We start from the raw sequence: 13737 nt of genomic DNA, 5'->3' as shown, positions 1-13737 counted from the left end.
AAACTCTTTCCAGCTATGCTAACCGTAACCCTGAGAAAAACCAGGATATTTATTAACACACCCTCATTGTGAGCAGGGAAGTTTGCCCTTTGTCTTACGCATCTGGTCACAAGATTTATACACAGGTCCTCACAAAATATGATGATGTTGGGATTGTTTACTGTAGTTGATGACATACAGTTGCTGGCTAAAACATGCTAGTGAGCTGGTAAAACTCTGCACTAGCCACCTAAAATAGCTCATTAAGCTAACTGGCTTCTTAATAGTTAGCTAACTTTAATCTTCATGAGACTGAAAATAAAACACAGTATTTCTGTCTCTCTTGAAGTAGAAAATATTCTTTCTATTCTTGTCTGATTCATCACTTTTTGAGGATCATGGCTGAAAGTTGAGGTTAAACTGAAGCAGAGATCCTTTTCTATTCTGATGAGAGTTGTCCAGAAAAAGTTCTCCTGTCCTGGCACGTCCCTTTGCAGGATTGGAAACCTGAAAAAAGCCTCAGGGAAGTGTTGATTGAAGATAATATGTAAATTACTCACCATGTTAACGAAAGCCACCGGCAAAGAACAACAAAGGAGAAGAAGTGGAATGCTTTTTAAAAACAAGCCTTCAGTGAAAAATCAGTTTTTGGCTGAACTCTTTTATCCAGAGGTAAACGAGCAAACATCACTCAATAAGAGACGGATCAGACAGAAAGGACCGGAGACATACATGGACAAAAGAAAGGGAACAAAATACACACAAACAAACTCACACTGACTTCAGTGTCAGCAGAATCCACCAACACCTGCTTCAAAGGTGAAAACAGAAAAGCTCAGAGGTGAACGTAGATGTCAGTGATTGAAGGGAGTTAAAAGCTTTTAGCTGTAAAAAACTAAAACATTTCAGTGTTTTTAAAAAGACAAAACCGTCTTTTGCTTTGTTTCATATGTCTTCTTCTGTCCTCTCTCTGCAGGACACGGTGTCAGACAGGGAGTGCTGCGACGTCATGTGCAAATGTTCAGGACATGAAGGCATTCGTGGCTCCCGGGGCCCCCCGGGGTCAAAGGTGACTGCAATACTCATACCTTTAAACTTTAAACATGATGTCAGGAACGTTTGGGAGAACGTGTCAGAGTAAATGAGAGGGCTGCTGAGAGCCGAGAGCCAGCAGATGTCTGCAGTGATGTCAGTGATTTCATGGAGGAAACAGCAGGCCTGGGTCAACTTCGGACATTCAGAGAAGAAAGAACTTCACATGGAGTCTTTCTCAGCGCAGTACAAGGCCAACGTGAAGTCAGTGCATCCGGCAAAGCATGAAACGCCTCGTCCTCTCAAAGCTGAGAGGAATGACTCTTCAGTCGGTGCTGGAACAAGTACTCAGTAAAAGTATCAGCAGTATCATCAGCTCCATGCAGTAAAAGTATCAGCAGTATCATCAGCTCCATGCAGTAAAAGTATCAGCAGTATCATCAGCTCCATGCAGTAAAAGTATCAGCAGTATCATCAGCTCCATGCAGTAAAAGTACCTGAATTGATTTTTGACCTTTTTAATTGACAGTCAGTTTTTTTCCTCTGTGTGTGTGTGTGTGTGTGTGTGTGTGTCTGTCTGTCTGTCTGTCTGTCTGTCTGTCTGTCTGTCTGTCTCTCTCTCTCTGTCTCACAGGGTGTGTCTGGACAGAAGGGTTACCCTGGATTCCCAGGAGAGGAGGGCGTCGCTGTGAGTGCTTCATCTCTTCAAACACATTCACTCGTTCATTTCAAACTGCATGTTTGGCCTCAGTTTAACAGTTAAACTGGTGGCTGCAGATGAAGGTTTGTGATTGGTCAGTTACTCAGTTTATTGGCCCACCAGAAACTATCGGGTGAATCAGTTGAATCATTGAGGTCAAGGCATCTTCTTCAGAGAGGCCTGAAAGCAGAAATCATTCAGAGAAGAGCAACAACTAAAACGAATAAAAACAGTCATTGAAGACATCAGATGATGAAGCTTTAACAGGAAAGAATCAGCTGTGCAGGTCGTAACACTGAAAAGCTTCAGAGTCAGACTGTGTGTGCTGTTCATGTGGGCATGTCAGCATGAGACATGAGGAGGTTTGGAAGCTCTAAGGAACGCTGATGTGTCATTAGTGAATGATGAGGAAGGTCACCGGCGGATGATCTAAAATGAAAATATTTGAAGATTGAGCCCTGAAATCTGCACTGAGGATTCCATCATTCACATTTTTATTGAAGATCTGTTCACACAGGCTTCAGGCTTTGTTGTCCAGGGTCCACAGAGTCTTACTTTAGCATGTTAGCATGCTAACATTTGCTAATTAGCACTGAATACAGAGTCCAGCTGAGGCTGACGGCTGATCAATGTTGTTAACGTTAACGTGAATGAAAAGTCAGACGAGGGAACATGAAGCACACTTCATCTCAATCCATCCAGGAGCTGTGGAGACTTTAAAGGTGAACCTCATGGTGGCGCTAGAGGAGGCCTCAGTAGCATTCATTGTCTGGGAGCCATGAATGTAATCACAGTCCCTCTGATGGCTGTTAAGATTCCTCAGTCGGGATCAAAGCGATCGGTGCTAGCATCCGTGGAGCCGCGCTGCAGGCCTGGCTGCACATCTGACGGCCCAAAAGAGTCTGTGTTTGGTCACAGAGCTGCTGAGGCAGCGCCGCGTCCTGCTGGACTTCATGGATCACTTTATGTGTTTCAGGGTGAGCGAGGGCGTCCTGGACCGAGTGGACCTCAGGGCATCCAGGGCTGCTCTGGACTCAGAGGACCGAAGGTACGGAGCTGCTCGACACTGCTTGTTGTGACGCATCATCGTCCCATCGGCGATCAGTCGATCAGTCGATCTGCAGATAGTTCGATAGAAACAGCCGTTATTTGCCAGATGTTGCTGATGTGCCTGTTTGTGTCTGCAGGGCTACCGAGGCCTCCGAGGGAACAGGGTGAGTGACTCAGACCTGCTGGAATGTAATAAAGTCAATTAAAGGAGGAAGTCATGTGGCATGCTGTGTGTCCTGAGGAATGTTTGGACAAACATTAAAGTACAGATAGAGTCACATGACCCAGAGAAAACCTGCCGTGACACTGGATTCTCTTCCACCGTGGCAGGGCGAACACGGAGAGGACGGACTGGACGGAGTCAACGGAGAACAGGTACGAGTCCCGAGTCACGATCTGTGTGAGACGCTTCACGCCAGAGCCTTTCAGACTGAGCCGTCCCCCCACCAGAGAGGACGGACAGGCGTGAGGCAAAGGGACAGGTGCACACAGGTGTTCTGAAGACAACAGGAAGTCAGGGCAGCTGAACTGATCTGAACACACCGACATGAATGTGTCTCTCATGTAACTGCAGGACTCCCTGACAGTCGTCTGTTCAGCCGAGTCCTCGCTGCTAACGGCTAATTCAGACTGTTCATGGACACAGTTTGACAAATATAGACAAACGTAGGGCCTCACTGTCTCCATGGCAACATGATGATTCTGTTTACATACCCCAATGCATTATGGGAACCATAGCTTCGAACCTTAGACCAGGATCGTCCTCATAGATGTGCAGAGTGGTGGTTGAGTGGCCGTCTGATGTGACCATGGAGCAAACATGAAGGCTAACCCTGAGGAGGAGGAGGAGGAGGAGGAGCGGCCCCTCTTCCTCTGTGTAAATGATGCTCGGTGATGTAGAGATACAGAAAATCTGTGTTTCTGTTTTCTTTGAGGAGGAAATGAGCGGGTGTGTTCAGGAAATGAGCTGATCGGAGGGATTTGCAGCGCTGAGCTGATTCTGGTTCTGTGTTTGCAGGGACTGACGGGAAAAGACGGAGGTCGAGGAGAGAGAGGACACCCCGGAAACCCAGTAAAAAACCTTTTCTCAATGTCATCGTCTGTGAAACGCACACGTCCGATCACACACACGTCCAAACACACACACGTCCAAACACACACGCTCCTTCAGTCTGTTGGTCACATGTTTGATTGTTACTGTGCACCTTCATCGATCGACCACGGTTTAATTTTTAATCACGTTCCAGAAAACAAGCAGGAAAGCAGCTGTAGCCTCTTCCTCTGAACATTCATGATGAGTTTTTCCTTCAGTAACAGCTTGTTTCACACTTCAGGTACATTTAAAATGAACGTAAACTTCAGGTTCAGCTAAATAACACTGACCTCAGTCATGCTCATAAAAATACTGAATATTTAAACATTTTGATGAGTAATATTTTCTGTTATTTTTAGTAGTGCTGCCGTCTGTGGTAATACTTACATTGTATTCATTTACAGTTACTTATTAATACTCGCAGTACTCAGCTGTACTGCTCAGTGCACCTGTTTCTTTAGTCACATGAAGACATTTCACTGTCATTTTGTTTGTTTTTATGCTTTTTGTTTTCATGTCATTCAATTGTTCGTTGGTGTTTTTGTTATCCGTCGGTCAGTAATCCCCCTTCAGCCGTCCGTCCAATCAGATGAGGCCGTCATGTTGTGATGACAGAGTGAGGCTCGGAGGCGTTGACCTCTGACCTCCGGCTGGTTGATTGACGGTTTGAACTCTCGTCCTCAGGGCATCCCAGGTATCAGAGGTGAGGCGGGCGTGAGAGGACAGCGAGGTCTGAGAGGAGATCCGGTGAGTCCCAACGTTTTCTCCCTGTAAGAATCATTATCTGTTTGTCCTGATGGGGGCGGGGCGGGGCGAGGCCGGGGGGGCAGCATCAGACTGAGCTCGCTGTCATCCTGCGCACACTGATTGTTGTTGGTATCAAAGGGTTTCTGTCTCAGACGGCGTCCTGCTGTTTCGTCCTGTAGGGTGAACCAGGTGCTGATAACACCATCCCAGGAGCCAAAGGAGCCCCCGGGAACCAGGGTTTACCGGTAAGAAAGAGCTCCGACTGGATTTGTGCTGAGACTGATGCTGTGAGGCAGCGATGACGCAGCTGGAGGGTGGTCAGGTGATCTGTGTCTGCGGCCAATGATGATCAGCTGACTGCTGGAGGTCGGAGAAGCCGATGGATGAGTCTGTTCTCTGGAATCGTTTTGTTTTTGGATCAGTTCAGTGACTCCTGTGTTTCTGTGTTCAGCGAAACAAATAATTCATCACTGCTGAAATGTGATGCGTTTGAATCCACAGGGCACACCTGGAGTGGACGGGCGGCCAGGTGAGAGCGGAATCTTTGGAAACCCGGTGAGATTATTTACCTCCTCTGTTCCCCTCTGTGCAGTGACGTCAACAGGAAGTGTCTGACACGTTCTTTAAGCAGCGCTGCAGGCGCGGAGTGACGTCATCGCATCACTTAGTCTTCAGACCGCCGTTAAGCAGCGAGCTCGGTTCAGCCAGAACTCTCCTGTTGACCGTCTGAGCACATTTCACGAGTTTAAGCGTGGATCTAAATCTGATCGTACGAGTTTGATCTTTGTATCCAATCAGTGATGACCAGCAGCATAAACATGGATGAGAGCGCTTAGACTGTCCAGAAATACTGTGACTCAGCAGAGCGTCTGTGACATCATTAATCGAGTCTGTTGATGATGTCACACTGACTAATACATGAAATGTCTGTGTGAATCTGTCCTGCTGTCCAGGGTCCAGATGGAAGACGAGGGTCACCTGGTGAGAAGGTACGAGACGACACTCAGTGCTGTTCGTCCTGGTCCACACACCAGCAGACACTGAAGCGTCTTCATCTGTGTGTGTGTGTGTGTGTGTGTGTGTGTGTGTGTGTGTCTTTTCGCAGGGCGCACCTGGACAGCCAGGAGCTCTGGGACTCCCAGGAAGCCCAGGTGCTTCAGGTCCACTGGTGAGTCAGGGCAGGACTCCCTGCAGCCAGATTACAATCAATCAGTTCAGCTCTGAGACTGAAGAGTCTGTCAATCTGTCTTTCTGCAGGGGACCAGAGGGGTCAGAGGTCAGCCGGGACCCAGAGGAATCCCCGGCCTTCCCGGACCTCAGGTCAGTACCTCACAGCGCCTGACCTCAGACCAGCTGGCAGGGCGACACGCAGTCTCTCGTCTTTAACAGGAATGTGAAAAATGTGCAGTTTACAGATTTTCCAGCGATAAGAGAAGAAACAGAAAGATCAGCTCCTGAGTCATCTTCTACTTTACAAGACGATGAAAGACACGCTGCTTCTCGGCCACGTCGGACATTTACCAAGACAAAACAAACGACACGATTCAAAGCCTCACAAGGAGAGAAAGTCCTGCGCTGGTTTGTGAAGGCAGAGCTGATTCAGGAGCGATGATGTGACAGCAGACGCTGATCAGTCTGAGTCATCGCTTCAGCTTTAACGATGGACTCGCACAGAGACGCTTAGCTGGACATGCTGAAGCTTTGAACTCGTTACACGTGAAGAAGAAGAGAGCGCCTGCTGCACGTTCCCTGTAAGACATGGTTTCACAGGGAACGTGACAGGATGAAGAACAGGTTCTGTGCTCTGTTGGTTCTTTTGTCTCCATACAGAAATCTGTTGTTTGAGGTTCGACGGATATTCGCTGTTTGTGCAGCTTCATGTGAAGCTCTGAAAATATTTCTTAGGACACAGAGTCAGCAGCAGTTTACCAGCCGACGTCGGACCAAACGCTCTTCAGTCTGAATCGAACTCCACAGAGGCTCCGTCTGAAAGCTCAGGCTCTCTTTTCTGGAGTTCAGCAGGTCGTCTGCTTGGCCTGTGGAGACGTCACATTGTGGCTCATCGTACCAGTTTTGCTTTGTGCTATATGGCCAAAAATATGTGGACAACGCCAATGCAGATCCCTGCAGCCGCTTTCCACAACCAGACGAGCCGAAAACCTTCCTTTGCGTCTGTCAGGAGACTCTCGTGGTTGTAGGTCCTCATTATCCTGAACGCTGGTCTGAACGAGGGCAGGAAGGTTGGTTCAGCTTGTGGTTGTGTGATTTGACGCCTGAAGACTCTGACAGATGATGTCACCGCTGCTGTCGCCGGCGTCTGGGACTCAGCCGGTCTCTGGTTCCAGTCAGGAGGCCGTTGTCCCTCTTCTTCACTTCAGATGTCAGGAGAGGACAACAGGACAACAAGACAAGAGGACAACAAACAGAGCCGTGTTTCTGCAGACGTTGACTGTAGATCTCTGTGTGTCCGTGTGTCTTAACGCCCTCTAATTATCTTTATTTATGAGCCTCATGAAGCTCGTTAAATTAATCAGCCACAGATCAGGTCCGCAGAGAAAGTCTGTCCAAGAGACCAGCTGGGGACATCAAAAAACCAGTGTGGAGTCTCAGACAGAGGCTGCAGCTCAGTCCAGCCTCAATCTGTCTGTCTGTCTGCCTGTCCTCCTGTCTCTCTGTCTCTCTGTCTGTCTGTCTGTCTGTCCTCCTGTCTGTCCTCCTGCCTGTCCTCCAGCCTGTCTGTCTGTCCTCCTGCCTGTCTGTCTGTCTGTCTGTCTGTCTGCCTGTCCTCCTGTCTGTCTGCCTGTCCTCCTGTCTCTCTGTCTGTCTGTCTGTTTGTCTGTCCTCCTGCCTGTCCTCCAGCCTGTCTGTCTGTCCTCCTGTCTGTCCTCCTGTCTGTCTGCCTGTCCTCCTGCCTGTCTGTCTGTCTGTCTGTCCTCCTGCCTGTCTGCCTGTCCTCCAGTCCTCCTGTCTGTCCTCCTGTCTCTCTGTCTGTCTGTCCTCAGTGTGTTTCTTCTGGCAGGTCATTGTCAGACAGTTTAGGAGCATTTATAGTTGTTATTATCAGTGAACTTTGTCTTTTTCTTTCGTCCAATCTTGATTATTTTGGTGCATTCACTGAATTCATTTCTAATCTGTGTTTTCTTCCTGTTAGTTTATTATTTCAGTTGTTATCAGACTGTAGCTGCGTCATTTTTATCTGTTTTAGTTGGTAATGGTGACAAAGGTTGACTCATTCACTGTATTTTGAGGTGCTGGGAGGGTGATGTGTGTATTTATTCTCAGTAAAGGGGGGGGGGGGGGGGGGTAAGCCTAAACCTACACAGTCCTGTAGGTCCTGACGTTTGTCCTGATGTTTGTCCTGACGTTGGTGCTCATGTTGGTCCTCATATTTGTCCTCATGTTGGTCCTCATGTTGGTCCTCATGTTGGTCCTCATGTTCATGCTGACAGCGACAGCAGAGGGACGCTGCTGCTTTTGAGGCCTTTTGCTTTGAAGTGAGGGACAGACAGACTGAACAAACATCTGCTGAAGCTCTGAAGTGAAGAAATGCTGAATTTACAGTAACTGAACATCACGAGTAAACACTCAGGTCAGCAGTGGTCTGTGTGGGAGGAAGCTGGAGCTCAGAGCCGAGAATAAATCAGAGTGAGGTTCAGGGCGAAGCCGTCGCTCTTCGGTGCTGCTGTTCTGTTCTGCTTCGCTGGTATTTATGAGTGAGGGAGTTTTTATTTATGAAAACAGGCTGAGATGAAATGATCTGCTTGTGTTGAATCAATTGTTTTCATAGTGAGCGTCCAGAAGGCCTCCATTAGCTTCAGCCTGCGGTCTGAAGCGTTTGGAGAGTAATGAAGTGCAAAGACACAGAAATGACTTCCATGAATCAAACAGTGGTTTCTCTCCATAAACATCATCCTTTCATGTATCTTCTCATCACAGTGGATGTTTAGTCACCTGCAGATGTTCTCTGAGTTGGACGGACAGTAGACACGTCCCGACTGGTTGCTGCTCCTAAACTCCTACAGAGCTGCTGCTGTGTGAAGTGTTTCCCTCCAATAAATGTCCAGTTATTGATCGGTTCAGACCGATCACTGCGTCAGTTGCAGCTCTCTGGCTGCTCGTTCTCTGTTCTTAGTTTCCTTTTCACATAAAATAAACTAAAACAGTTCCACAGAAGCCAGAGAGAAACTTGGACATGAGTTAAAGTTGGACCTGCAGATAAGCTGAGGATGGCTCCAGTTTCTGGTGTCCAGTGGATGTTTTTAAGCCTTCTCGTCTTTGTGGTGATGCGTTCACGGACCCTCCGATGATGAGAACAGTCCGCTCAGTTCTGCTCTGACTTCTGTTGGTTTTCCTGCAGGGTGGACCAGGGACACCTGGAAACCCGGGCTCAGCCGGACGCCGCGGCTCCAATGGACAGAAGGTGTGTGACATCATTTCCTCTCCTACGGCTCCGCCGACGCGTTTCGGCACTACATGAACATTCAGTCAGATGAGGGTCGGGTGGAGGGTTTCAACACCTCTTGACATTTTCTGACATTTTGAAAAGCCAATCAGTGAAGCCCTGAGGTCTCGTTCTGTCTGCTGAGATGGACCAAACGTTGGACATGACGGGGAAATAAAACAAGCTGTTGTTGTTGTTGAAGGGCCAACCAGGAGATCCAGGTGATAAAGGTGCTCCGGGATCACTGGGACCCAGAGGAATGCCGGTGAGTGTCTGAGACACCTGCTGTGTCCATCATAGAAACTGGACCTCATGTCCGTCCCTGTCTGTCCTCTGCTTCAGGGTCAGGATGGCAAAGACGGTTACGGACCCCCAGGACCTAAAGGTGTCAAGGTAGAGGAGATCTCATCGTGTCCAGAAGCTGCTCCATCTTCTTCTTCACTCTAATAAATAAACGGCATCTTTACACTCACACAAACATGAACTTTGGTAAACTGCTCTTTTCCCTCTCGTCACAGGGAGACCCCGGTTTCCCCGGTTACCCCGGTCTACAGGTGAGTCCGTCCCCTGATCACAGATCAGATCAAATCCAGAATCACTTACATGTTAAACAAAGCAGATCGTCAGGGGCGTGCAGTGACGCTCAGAGAAGAGTGAGCGATCTCTTCAGGCTTTCAGGACTCGTTTCAGGTCAAAGAACTGCATGTGTATACGAGGAATGATGGACGACATCCTGGATTTGTGTTCACGCTGACATGTTGAGCCGCTGAGGTCACAGACGGCAGGAAACAACACGTCTGTATTTATTGTTCAGTCAGTGAAAGTGACTGTTTGTCCATGTTTGGATATTCAGAAAAGACAGATTATGAGAAACAGGAAGCACGTTGAAGTCCAGACGGCTTACTGTGTGCTGGTGTTGTGTTCAGGGTGAGGACGGCCCGCAGGGACCCAAAGGATATCCAGGACGTAAAGGGAACCCGGGGCGAGGCGTGAGTGTCGCGTGACGGCCATCTTAGATTTCACCAACAGTGTTTTTGCTCTATCGCTGACTTTTATTTCTGCTGATTCAGGGAAACTCGGGCAGAACAGGAGAACCAGGCGTGTCTGGAGAACCGGGACATCCAGGACACAGGGTGAGTACCACAGTCCTCATCCTCATCCTCATCCTCATCCTCATCATCATCATCATCATCATCATCTGTGAAAAGCCAGAGAATCCGGACAAACTCTTCATACCACTATGAACTGATGATGACTGAATGTAATAATATGATAATAATGCTTCATCTTGGACTTTCACAGGGCACCAGAGGTCCTCCTGGAAGCACGGCCATGACTGTAAGTCCACCTTAAAACTCTCTTCGCCTGCCCACATTAAGGGAAACATCAAACGTTATCGTCGGTGTTCATACGTGATGTGCTTCCTGTTTTCTCAGGAGTGTCAGCTGGTCACCTTCGTCCGAGAAAACTGTGGTAAGTGTCACAGACTGAGACTCCTCATGGAGGCGAAACGTGCAGACGCTGTTCAGTTTCCATCGATGCAGCTCAGCTCTAACGGTTTTCCTCTTTTTTTTCCTCCACACAGCCTGTTCCTTCGGTACGTATCTCCATTTTAAAGTCACCACATCACGGTGAGTAGAAGAAGAAAACTGCTGCTGAGTGAACTCATCGCCAGAAAAGAAACCACATTTCAGCCTCTTCAGTTTCTGTGGCTCGCTGACGTTCCCATCAGCCTCAGCTGGACTTTGTGTTAAGAGCTAATTAGCATGCTAGCATGCTAACATGCTAAACTAAGAGAACATGAGAAACATTATACCTGCGAAACGTCAACATCATCTGAGCATGTTAGCATGCTGATATTAGCATTTAGCTTCAAGCACTGCTGTGTCTCAGGTAAATTTTTAAGATTTACGTCTTCAGTGGGAACCGCTGGTCTTGGATCTGACAGTCTTGTTTAATAAAGTCAAAAACACTTTTCTAAGAATTTGGTTATTAAAGACAGTAGATAAGAGATGAGAGAGCGGACGTCTTGTCAGTGCCCTCTAGTGGACAAACTGTGTAATGGAAACACGATTTCAGAATCACTTCAATCTTACAGACACTGATATTTATGAGTGATAAGATAAAAAGATCCCAGATGATTTACTGATCGGGCTGTCGAGGGTTTGGAGCTCGAGTTCTTCAGTTTCTTCAGTTTTTCTGGGTCAGACCTCATCGCTTGGCGTCATCGAGCTGTTATCGATGCAGGTGTTAAACCAGTAGAGTTGTTGGGTGAATTTGCTATAAGCGACGTCCTGAATAGAAAATGGCTGCACTGTCTGACACCTGATCTCAGCTTGAGAAAGACTGACTGTGGTCTGACTGGGCTCTGTTCATTCTGCTTGACGTTAACTCTTCTTCGTTGGTTTTCAGATCGATCAGAGTGCCCAGCCTACCCCACCGAGCTGGTGTTCGGTCTGGACATGTCGGAGGACGTGACCCCGGTGGCCTTCGAGAGGCAGCGCTCCGCCCTCCTCGCCCTGCTGGAGGACATTGCCGTCTCTGAAAGCAACTGTCCGACGGGCGCCCGCGTCGCCGTGGTGGGTTACAGCGCCTACACCAAGTACCTGATCCGCTTCCAGGACTACCACCGCAAGACGCAGCTGATCGACTCTGTGCGGAACATCGCCCTGGAGAGGACGTCCAACCAACGCCATCTGGGGGCCGCCATGCGCTTTGTGGGTCAGAACGTCTTCAAGCGTGTCCGAGCAGGAGTGATGATGAGGAAGGTGGCCGTCTTCCTTACTAACGGGGCCACGCAGGACGTCGACGACATCGTGACGGCCACGATGGAGTACCGCGGCCTCAACATCGTCCCAGCGGTCATCTCTCTGAGGAGCGCTCCTGCTGTTGGTCGAGCGATGGAGGTGAGTTTGATTTGTCAGCAGCTCATAAACTGGAAGCCATTTTTTCTTTGTTCAATGCCGTCAGTCTCAGTGTTTGCTCTTCATCCGACATCCACACTGAACATGTGAGCTGCTCGTGTTCCTGCCAACAGGAAACATGTGACTTCAGTCCGACCCCCTTCGCACATCAGCGCCTCTCTGGTTACGTTCACCACCTGCTGCCTGAAGAATGACTGTGAAGCTCTGAGATGTCTTTGTAGTTTTCTTTCATCTTCAGCTGACAGATGTGTGACTGACGACAGCTGCTGTTTCCTCTCAGGTCGACGACTCGGGAAACTCCATATTTACGGTGCTGGGCAGAGACATGGCTGCTGACCTGAGGAGGGTCAAGAACTGTGCCATCTGTTACGGTAAGCTGTGAGGTTTCGGCTCGGCCAGTTAGCATTAGCCTCAGTCTGGTAGCATGATGTCGCATAGGTAACCAACAGATGGCCATTTAAGAACATTTTACGTGTGAAAAAAGTTGGTTGGGGACAGCTGGAGACGGTATGTTCAAACATCTCATGGAGCTAACGTTCATTAGCTAGCTAGTTAGCTTCAGCTGCTAGCTTTCATTTCAGTAAAATCAACAGTTTGCAGATAGAAATGTGAAACTGCTTTTTTCTGTCTGAAATCACGGAGCTGCTTCAAAACGGCTCTTTGCTGTGGTGCCAGTTATCGTCTCTGCATGTTCCTGTGAGAGGGGCAACAGACGCTAACTGGAGCTTAGCCCGTGTCACCGGGTCAGCAGACATTTAGCAGGTGTCTGGGTCTGTTTCCTGTTTCCTGTTTCTTCAGATCCCTGCAAACGTTCAGAGTTCTGCGCCTTCATCCAGGAACCAGTGCAGCCTCAGGAGGTCGACTTGGACCTGGTCATGGTGGTGGACAGCTCCAGGGAGGTGCAGGCTGATGAGTACGCCGGAGTCCAGCAGCTGCTGGGCTCTGTGGTGGAACAGCTGGCCGTGACTCCGCAGCCCCGCAGGCCGGGCAACCAGGCCCGGGTGGCGGTGGTCCAGCAGGGTGGCACCCAGGCTGCAAAGGCGGAGTTCGGCCTGCAAACCTACCAGAGCCACGACTCGATGAAGAGGTACCTGATCCAGACCATGCAGCAGCAGGGCGGCTCCTCGGCGCTGGGACAGACGCTGGAGTTCGCCCTGAGGGAGGTGCTCCTGAAGGCCGGCCAGCCGCGGAGGAGGAGGGCGCTGCTGACGGTGGTGGGCACCCAGACGGCCTACGAGGACCGAGCTAAGCTGCACTACATCTCCCTGAAGGCCAAGTGCGAGGGCGTGGCGATGTTTGTGGTGACGGTCGGCGAACGCTACAACCGGACGCAGGTGGAGGAGCTGGCCGGTCTTCCTGTGCAGCAGCACCTGATCCACCTGGGCAGACTGAAGGCCGAGGAGCAGGGCTACGCCCAGCGCTTCATCAGAGTCTTCCTCACCGCCGTCAACAGTAAGACTGCATCAGTTCATCTTCATCTCCAGAAACCTTCGAGGTCGAATCGATTCGTTCTGTTTCTCTACTTTAACTTTGAGTGGTCTGTTTATTTCAGAGGGAATGAACTCGTATCCTCCTCCCTCTCTGAAACGGACCTGTGACCAGCTGACCGACCAAGATGGAAGACAGATAATCACCGGGTAACTTCCACTGCCTGCAGAGCTACGTAACACCATGATAGGGACGCATTCAGTCAGTGCTGCACAGCTCAAAATGAGCTCATTAGTCACTCAATCGATCAACAAAAACATTATTGGCAACAATTTTGATCACC

General features: G+C 49.1%; 1 protein-coding gene across 1 annotated transcript in view; it reads left to right on the top strand.

Annotated features, from left to right (window-relative positions):
- Positions 1-13737, top strand: part of col6a4a (collagen, type VI, alpha 4a) — a 56176-nt gene that overhangs the window by 36089 nt on the left and 6350 nt on the right. The window contains exons 17-41 of the mRNA XM_076736628.1: positions 956-1048; positions 1646-1699; positions 2688-2759; positions 2899-2925; positions 3092-3136; positions 3780-3833; positions 4539-4601; positions 4781-4846; positions 5103-5156; positions 5555-5590; positions 5707-5769; positions 5859-5921; positions 8959-9021; positions 9245-9307; positions 9385-9435; positions 9561-9596; positions 9969-10031; positions 10113-10175; positions 10345-10380; positions 10479-10515; positions 10628-10639; positions 11455-11948; positions 12247-12337; positions 12765-13418; positions 13519-13603. Of these exons, the coding sequence (XP_076592743.1) occupies positions 956-1048; positions 1646-1699; positions 2688-2759; positions 2899-2925; positions 3092-3136; positions 3780-3833; positions 4539-4601; positions 4781-4846; positions 5103-5156; positions 5555-5590; positions 5707-5769; positions 5859-5921; positions 8959-9021; positions 9245-9307; positions 9385-9435; positions 9561-9596; positions 9969-10031; positions 10113-10175; positions 10345-10380; positions 10479-10515; positions 10628-10639; positions 11455-11948; positions 12247-12337; positions 12765-13418; positions 13519-13603 (2438 nt within the window). The remainder of the gene's footprint in view (positions 1-955; positions 1049-1645; positions 1700-2687; positions 2760-2898; positions 2926-3091; positions 3137-3779; positions 3834-4538; positions 4602-4780; positions 4847-5102; positions 5157-5554; positions 5591-5706; positions 5770-5858; positions 5922-8958; positions 9022-9244; positions 9308-9384; positions 9436-9560; positions 9597-9968; positions 10032-10112; positions 10176-10344; positions 10381-10478; positions 10516-10627; positions 10640-11454; positions 11949-12246; positions 12338-12764; positions 13419-13518; positions 13604-13737) is intronic.

Source organism: Chaetodon auriga, chromosome 8 (genome assembly GCF_051107435.1).
Source record: "Chaetodon auriga isolate fChaAug3 chromosome 8, fChaAug3.hap1, whole genome shotgun sequence".
Classification (NCBI taxonomy): Eukaryota; Metazoa; Chordata; class Actinopteri; order Chaetodontiformes; family Chaetodontidae; genus Chaetodon; species Chaetodon auriga.
Note: the sequence above shows the minus strand (reverse complement) of the source record. Positions and strands in the feature narration are given on the sequence as shown.